Raw genomic sequence first — 9,356 nt, 5'->3', positions numbered from 1 at the left:
AGATTTTATCGAAATTTGACATACTTGTAGATGTCAAAGAAATATTAAGAATGCAACAAAAAATTTTGGAAAATTTTAAATATTAGTAGAGTTATGGTAATTAGAAAAATCACCATTTTTGCCTGTTCCGTTTCAGTGATTTTGTCCAATTTCTTATTATATTTCTAATTTCTTAACCTGTGATCAAACAAAATGGCTGAAAATTGCTAGACAGACATTTTAAGACCCAAGGAATCCAAAAATGTAAATTAAAACGTTGACAGAGGACTTCTTGATATGATTATAAAGGTTTCAATTTGCTACATGCATTTTTTGGAGGCCAAACTTTGGGGGCCTATAAAAAAATGGGTATAAAAATTAAGAACTGAAATTCACATATTTTATACTTATATCAATACTCTTTCATGTCAAATAAAAAATATGAATTAATTTTGATAACTACCATGATAAAAGCTAAATTTTCTGACTTGCAAATTTTGTACTTTTTTACACTCATTGTTCAAGATTTTTGTCTATGACATCACAATTAACATTATTGCTTGTTGATGACATCACAATTTACATATTGTTTGTCATGACTATTGTTATGTAGCTCATGAATGAATTGAATGCTGGTAATGCATTTAGGTTTAGTGTTCAGTTTTAGGTTGTCCTATTAGTACTACATTAGTTTTACTTTTACAGTAACACAATTATTCATCACAGCAATGCGACATTGCAAAAAAATGGAGAATTCGTGCCATAAAATTCACTTTGCTAGAAGCAGTGGGTTTGTGGACATTGGTGGACTTGCAGAAACAGATGAACATGTTTATTATGAACATTGACATTTCTCTGCTTCAAGCAGATAGATGGGCTTTGAACACTTGAACAGTGGAAAAAGTATATTTTTTGGTTGCAAGATCTGTCAAGTAAGTTGGTCACAGCGGTAAACCATAATCTCTTCGTGGGAAAATTGTAACATAAAATTCCCGGATCCGTTCGTCTGTATGTAATGACCGAAAAAGAAACACTCTTTTGAAACGTCTATTCAAAAAGTGTATTCTTGTAAAATTAGCCCGCGGCTATCGAAAATGGGGTGCAACGCGATACACCACTAAAAACTTGTCACTACAATCAAAACTACTTAGATAAAAGACGGAAAGTTTGTCCAGCTAGCAGCACTAAGCGAAACAGTTAAATTTGCGACTAACTTCAAGCAACAATTTCACGAATGATCAGAATACATGGCAATATCTCAAACTCACGTACGCAGTTATGTGACCCAATAATCCATATGCATTGTGAAGTAATTCTCAACAGGTGTGATACAAGTCTTACGAACGATGGTGCAATCTCTGCTCATGTTTTAGGAATTTCAATGACGTAAGATTCAGTAGACCTGAACGGTTTTATATGACGTTTGATTTGTACAGAGATTGGCCGTAACATAAGTTAGGAATAATATGATACATTACTAATAGGACAACCTAAAATTGAAATCACAATTAAAAGAGTACGGTAATTAACTCTACAAGTTACCACTAATATTGCTATGGTGCATGGCCTACAACACTAAACTTAAGTGCATTATAAACCAGTATTCAATACATTCATGAGCTACATAACAATTGTCATCAACAAGCAATAATGTAAATTGTGATGTCATAGATAAAAATCTTGTACAATGAGTGTAAAAAAGTATACAAAATTTGCAAGTCAGAAAATTTAGCTTTTATCATGGTAATTATCAAAATTAATTCATATTTTTTATTTGACATGAAAGAGTATTGGTATAACAGGCCTCGAAATTTGTACTTTTTTCCGGCGGTCAAGCATGTCCTACCGGACTGGCCCTTTCAGCGGACATTTAATATCTCAACCGGACATATTTTTTGCATGTAGATTTTGCACAAAATCACACTACAGTATTGTATGTGTAGTCGTGTTTGTAGAAGATTTTCTACAACAGAATAACTCTGCAATGGTTGATGGCTTAATTAACCGACCCTGAAGTATACAGGAGCAGATTGCTTGCAAATAAATCAGTGCGTTAATGACAGTCGTGTAATGACGCAATAAACACAATTGAAAACAACAATCCAAATTTTCTTATTACAAAAGCAAAGTACGATCACTTATTCCGTGGTTTTCGCGTTATAGAATCGTTGTGCCAAGCGATTACTGCCGGCGCGGGGTCGTAAATCTCCAGCTCAGGACCGTCCAGACAAATGGGCATTAGTGACTCAATAGTGTTAGCCCTCAATAGTGTTAACTAACTAACACAATAGTGTTAGTCTAACACCCTCCCTTTTGTGCAGAAATTCTATTTCTATCAGTATCAGCGTGAATAAGGTCGCCACATTCGCCTGAGCACGTACGGAATCCAGCTGAGACTTGCTTTTCTGTGACGTTTTTTTTTAACAAACGATCAATGTAACGCAATAATCCTCATTGTTAAAATTAGAATACATATCCTGCCGAAAAGTTCAGACAACTTTATTTCAAGGCAACATTGCAAGGCGTTAAAATGATGTGAAAATGGCTACTTTTGCCATCAGCTCGTTAACCACGCCACTCTAATGTGATCTTTAAAGCAATTGCCTGTACTATTATTGTTTCAGCTCCGTATTTGTTCGCGTTAAACAAACAATTGTAATAATTCAAATTTAAAATATATTTTTGCTACATTAGCTCTATTTTTGTCAAGAATTTTGCGGCGGTCATTTATGACCGACCAATGAGTCGGCTTCGGCAGACATTCGAGGTCATTCCGGAGGTCATGTCCGCCATGACCGCCGGAATTTTGAGGCCTGTATAAGTATAAAATATGTGAATTTCAGTTTTTAATTTTTATACCCATTTTTTAATAGGCCCCGAAAGTTTGGCCTCCGAAAAATGCATGTATCCAATTGAAACCTCTATAATCTTATCAAGCATTTCTCTGACAACTTTTTAATCTATATTTTTGGATTCCTTGGGTCTTAAAATGTCTGTCTAGCAATTTTCAGCCATATTGTATGATCGTAGGTTAAGAGATTAGAAATTCGACAAGAAATTGGACAAAATTACTGAAGCGGAACAGGCAAAAATGGTGATTTTTCTAATGACCATAACTCCACCAATGTTTAAAATTTTCCAAAATTTTTTGTTGCATTCTTAATATTTCTTTGATATCTACAAGTATGCCAAATTTCAATAAAATCTATGACATGTGGTGTAATTTTTCCAAAAAATTTGCTCATTTGGCATGGAATGACTTAGCCACTAATCCAACTCTGTCAATTCTAACTGCAAATTTTTCAAGGACTAGTGATCTTTCATTTCGTTTTTTGCAGGAATAAAGTTGCTGCTAATGCATAGTAGACTAGTATATTGATATGAGTAGTACTTCACAGTATGCTCGCAATATTGCACGGTTGAGTGCACGTATTTTTGGTGAACCCATTCCTTCATCCAAAGGCAAAGGAAAACATATCTTTACTCATTTAGGAAAAGAACCATATTATGAACAACGTAATTTTACTCACTACTATCCACCTGTGCAAGATGTTAGAGATTTTTTCAAAGAATTGAGAAGATTAGGATTGTATATGTAAGTATTATGCATAAAATGTTTTGAGTATATAAGGCAGAACTAAATTTTTTGTTTAATTTGTATAACTTAGTTATTGCGCTTACCGTTGAGCACTTTTTATTTTTCTACAAAATATTTTATTTCTACAAATATTTTAAATTAAAATATATTATTTTGTTAATAAGTAGAAATAATTTATTTTGTTATTAATAATAACAAAATTCTTGTGTGTATGTTTTTATTTCCTATACCAGAACCTTAGTTCAAACCTGGATAATAGGGTGATTCATAAATTGAAATTTTTTTTAATTCAATGGGGCACCCTCGCGTATCGTGTCAATACCTGAAAAAATAATCCTGTCAAATTTTTAAGGCAATTGAAAGCATTTTTAAGGTTGCTACCGACTTTGAAAGCTGCACATAATGCACAAATGGGTCATTCCATGTCAACAGGGTGTGCAAGCTCGATCCTCTTAGATTTTCTTGAAATTCACACTAAAGTTTCATATTGATGTATAATGAACACAAAAAAAATTTCAGCTCATTATCTGCAGACGTTTAGAAATTACAGCCCTTCAAAGTCACCAAGGTCCCTCAAAATACGTTCGCATGTAAATTTTCCTCAATGTTTGGGTCTTCATAACTTTTAATCTAAAGCATTTACAAAGCTTAAATTTGGTATTCTGTGTAAGAAGCAGCCCTAGTTTTCATGGGTCTGCTACTATTCGATGAGTCCGATTCGGTGAGTCCGATTCGGTGAGTTCCTAACCTCTAACCCCTAACCCTAAAACGGCAATGATAATTAGGCCACGGTACCCGATAATTTAAAAAAAAAAATTGAAAAAATCCCCCGTTAAGGGATCGGACTCACCGAATCGGACTCACCGAAACGGGCCATTCCGGTTTTCATACCTACCATTAAAATTGCTCATTTTAAATTAGTTTTAGATATAGAACCTTTCAAAAATTGAAATTTTGTACATTTGAAAAAATTTTATCAATTTTTGATATCCGCTATCTCCCAAACCAATAGTAACAAAACTACCACTTTACGTATCATTAATCTATACTAGTTGGTAATTAACCCCCATGAGACTGGCACCAAACAAATGTGAAATTATTGAAGTTTAGAGGGTGTAAAGATAGAGCCTGAGCAAAAAACTCAAAATGAGCCATCTTGTGGTTAATCTTTGACCCTGCTGGACAGTCATTTAGGAAGCTGAAACTTTCAGGAAAAAATGTTGTTTGCCTTGAAGCTATAAACAGTTCAAGTTTCAAATATGTAACCCAACTCCTTCAATAGTAAATGCAGCTGTAAAATCATGAGCTTGACCATCACATGCAAAAGTCACAGGGGTAGAAGGTAGGGGGGTCTGCTACTCTTCGGTGAGTTCCTAACCTCTAACCCTATCCCCTAACCCTAAAACGGCAATGATAATTAGGCTACGGTACCCAATAATTTAAAAAAAAAAAATTGAAAAAATCAACAAATAGGGATCGGACTCACCGAATCGGACTCACCAAAACGGGCCATTCCGAAGGTAGGGTGGCTTATTTGACAAAAAATAAAGTCAGAATACCAAATTTCAGCTTTGTAAATGCTTTAGATTAAAAGTTATGAAGACCCAAAGATATCAGGATATTTAGGTTCGGAGCACTGTGGCGCCCGGTCATTTAGGTGCTATTCCAAGTAAAGTCTGCAGATTGTATCAGCTCAGCTTTGGCAAAACCTAGTCGGGGTTTTGACGGAAAACTAAGTTACTCTTCACTCAAGCCTACCACCCGCTTCAATATAGGCTACGGTATATTTTCTACTGATGTTTAGTGTGGTTATTATTTGACTTCTATAACTAAAAGTGGACTCAGTCATGTTCAAAAACTTGAATAATTTATTGATAAAGCTTTTGCCGACGTAAACCCTGACTAACAACAAATAAATGCTGAACACGCGCATTAAAAAGACAATATATTTTTCTGTTCAATATAACATTTTGTGTGAAAAACACTGCCCTACCTGCCAAGCTGATACAATCTGCAGACTTTACTAGGAATAGCACCTAAATGAACGGGCGCCTCAGTGCTTCGCACCTAAATGTCCTGACGCCGGCGATCTACAGCCCTATGGTATTCCACTGTTAATGTATTATGCAAAGTGCTGGTATTGTACTATATATACGTGTTAATGTTCTAAATTTTGGGTCTTTTGTTTAAATGTTTGGTTGGCAGCTGACTTTGATGACCTTTTGGTCTTTCGCTGTCTTTCGCCAATAAAATAAACTGAACTGTGAGTTGCGACCTTTTCTTGTATTGTTGTGAACGTATTAACTACTGTTTTTCCATCGCATGTAACATTGTAATTGTGTCTGGGTGGAATTCCTTTCACCATTGTGATGGCTGTTTCAGAGCATTGGCTGTTTCAGAGCATTTGCCTAAATGGCCATTGGCCACGCAATTGCTCATCCATTAGTGTAGTAGTCCAGTTTTAATCCGGTGATGTCCCCGCTACCGAGGGTGGCCAACTGGCCATTAGTCATTACTATATATAATATTTATATAAATGATAAAAAATATTTAAACATGATGGCATAAATGCTCCTTGCCTTCAAATCTAAAGCAAATGATGCAATAATGTGATTTCTACCACGGTAGCATCAACTTGGTATAGAAATCAGTGGATGATGCAACATCCAACTTGATCTTGAAATTAATGGATGATGCAACATTCAAGCAACAACACCCCTAGTGCATTATTTTATGGAGTTATGCAAGCATGTACTGTGAGTGAAAGGCACTTCATTCGTAAAAAGTAGTTTTGAGGTGAAATAAGCATGAATCTACCTTTTTTTGCATCTTTTTTAAAAAAACCCAATAAAACAAAAAAAAACCAGTTTTTTATGGGGTTTTTTAAGTGGGTTTTTTTAAAAAAACCCACCCGGGGTTTTTTGGGTTGGGTAAAATACCGACAACCCTGGCAGGGTCACCCCTAAATCAATTTCAAATTCAAAAATGTTTTGCATAGGTTATTTTTTCTGACAACCTCACCATTTAAAAGGGTGTCCTCAGCTAAATTTAATAAATTTTTATTTTTTGCCAAATAAGCCACCCTACCCCCGCGACTTTTGCATGTGATGGTCAAGCTCATGATTTTACAGCTGCATTTACTATTGAAGGAGTTGGGTTACATATTTGAAACTTAAACTGTTTATAGCTTAGGCAAAGAAGATTTTTTCCTGAAAGTTTCAACGTCCTGAATGACTGTCCAGAACGCCACAGGATCAAATATTAACCATAAGATGGCTCATATTGAGTTTTTTTACTCAGGCTTCATCTTTGCACCCTCTAAACTTCAATAATTTCACATTTGTTTGGTGTCAGTCTCATGGAGGTTAATTACCAACTAGTATAATATAGATTAATGATACGCAAAATGGTAGTTCTGTGACTATTGGTTTGGGAGAAAGCGGACATCAAAAATTGATAAAAAAATTTCAAATGTACAAAATTTCAATTTTTGAAAGGTTCTATATCTAAAACTAATTTGAAATTAGCAATTTTAATGGTACTGTCGGTGTAGGTATGAAAACTAGGGCTGCTTCTTACTCAAAATATTACCAAATTTCAGCTTTGTAAATGCTTTAGATTAAAAGTTATGAAGACCCAAACATTGAGAAAAATTTACATGCGAACGCATTTTGAGGGACCTTGGTGACTTTGAAGGGCTGTAATTTCTAAACGTCTGCAGATAATGAGCTGAAATTTTTTTTGTGTTCATTATACATCAATATGAAACTTTAGTGTGAATTTCAAGAAAATCTAAGAGGATCGAGCTTGCACACCCTGTTGATATGGAATGACCCATAATGTGTATTATGTGCAGCTTTCAAAGTCGGTAGCAACCTTAAAAATGCTTTCGATTGCCTTAAAAATTTGGCAGGATTATTTTTTCAGGTATTGACACGATACGAGAGGGTGCTCCGTTGAATTAAAAAAAAAAATCAATTTATGAATCACCCTACTGGATAATCATTGTATAAAAAAGTGATTGAAATTAAAAGTGTTTACGGAAATAAACATGTTTGAAATATCCCTTCTTTGGCAGCCTAGCGGTTACTTTTTAAGAGAAATAAGAGTTAAAGACTCTATTTTTGATAAAATCAAACCAGTTGAGCAATTTTGTGAAGTCTAGTGGTTGACCTGATGACCTATAAATAGAAAAATAGATTTAAAATGCATAGGTGTCATATCTTACATCCGGTCGTCATAGCAGTGTTTTATTGCTGCAAAAAGTATTTCGTTTGCAACACTTGAAATTACATCTTTTGAAAAGTGCCCAGTACGCCAAAGCAATTAAGTACTTTTCAAAATAAGTGTCGGGTACCGGTGCCAGATTACTTTTATAGTCTGATGCCCATCTGAGTGCCTATATACCGTACCACAATTACAGTTTTCAACCCTACAACGGATTTCTTACTAAGCACAACTCAGCGGTTGTGGAATTTATTAAAATAATTTATTTCTATTCAATTTTTTTTACTAAATTCCTTTACAATGTCTAGTTCTTTGCAATGCTTACTTTTCATTAACTAATTAGTCTAATGCCATTTGTTTTGCGTTCTTTTCTAAAATAAAAAATAACGTTTTTATTGATTATATTTTTTAAACAGAGACGAACACATGGACTTCAAAGAAGAAATGGAACGCCAGCGTGTTTTAAGAGGGAAGGGAAAAGGCGGCAAACAGACATAACTAATGAAACAGACACTTTTGAAAATTGGTTTTCTATTTATGTGTTCAATAAACAATGTGTAGCCTATTTCCTTGTTCTTGGATTGTTTATTGACTACACTGTAACGTATGGTATTGGTCACAGCGAAAAACTATAATATCTCCGTGGCCCGTGGGAAAATTGTAAGATAAAATTCCCGAATCCTTCGTCTGTATGCGAAACACACTTTTTGAAGCCTCTTCACGAATTGCATTTCAAGAAAGGGCAGCAGCACAGGCTGTTAAAAAGAGGACGTAACACGTACTGTACAAAAAACTTGACACCGCAGGACAGATTTCTGGATAAAGTACTGAAATTTGGTCCAGTTGGTACACACAAGGCAAAGCAGTTTAATGTTCTACCAACCTTCTCAAGCGACAATCGAAAAATAACGAAACTAATGGAATATTTCAACACGCAAGTACCTGGCATTTATGGCGTAACAGTCAACATATTGTCGTACAATTCCACACAAGGTAAATCGGAATGATGCAACATTTCATCATTTCCAGCAATGTTTTCTGACGTAAGACACCAGGTCAATTAAACTTTAACGGTTGAACGTATTTATGTGACGTTTGTTCTGGGGAACGATCACTGGTCTACACGATTTATGCGGCATAACTTTGAAAACTGATTTTGAGGTGCCGAATCTGACCTCAGGTTTTGCCTATCACGTCAGGTTTGTGAGATATGATAACAACAAGTTGTTACTGTACTTTTGTCAAAAGTGTAAAATTTGATGTTGCGTTTATCACACATACACATTGTGCTATATCCAGGCCGTGTGGTGCATAAGTAGCTGAAATACTCTCACAAAATACAGTTTTGATATTAATTTGTTTTCTAAGCAACATTATTAATAAGGCAGTAATAACAAGCTAAAAGTATAACTAACCCCTCCCCCCGTCAATGTTTTGCATGAAACCACAAAGATTTAAGCAGGCCTATGGCGATACTTGTCCAGTAACCTTATTTAAGCTGTTTTGGCCTGTCTAACACTAACCTTTCGTCATAGCACTGCATAATCATATG

The 9,356-nt window shown here is 35.0% G+C and overlaps 1 protein-coding gene across 1 annotated transcript; it reads left to right on the top strand.

Annotated features, from left to right (window-relative positions):
* The first annotated feature begins 613 nt into the window (after nucleotides 1–613).
* Nucleotides 614–8,369, top strand: LOC145782246 (small ribosomal subunit protein mS33-like). The gene is made up of 3 exons (XM_082594029.1): nucleotides 614–911; nucleotides 3,318–3,574; nucleotides 8,221–8,369. Exons 2-3 carry the CDS (start codon nucleotides 3,360–3,362, stop codon nucleotides 8,300–8,302), a joined length of 297 nt encoding a protein of 98 aa, XP_082450155.1. The 5' UTR covers nucleotides 614–911; nucleotides 3,318–3,359; the 3' UTR covers nucleotides 8,303–8,369.
* The last annotated feature ends 987 nt before the right edge of the window (nucleotides 8,370–9,356 follow it).

Source organism: Aplidium turbinatum, chromosome 13 (genome assembly GCF_918807975.1).
Source record: "Aplidium turbinatum chromosome 13, kaAplTurb1.1, whole genome shotgun sequence".
In the NCBI taxonomy this organism is placed as follows: Eukaryota; Metazoa; Chordata; class Ascidiacea; order Aplousobranchia; family Polyclinidae; genus Aplidium; species Aplidium turbinatum.
This window is presented reverse-complemented; position numbering and strand designations above follow the sequence as displayed.

Bases quoted from the DNA above. Each gene is read 5' to 3' on its own strand.
- LOC145782246 (XM_082594029.1), top strand. From the start codon at position 3,360: ATGAGTAGTACTTCACAGTATGCTCGCAATATTGCACGGTTGAGTGCA. The intron at 3,575-8,220 runs GTAAGTATTATG...TTTTTTAAACAG, and splicing joins AGAAGATTAGGATTGTATAT to AGACGAACACATGGACTTCA.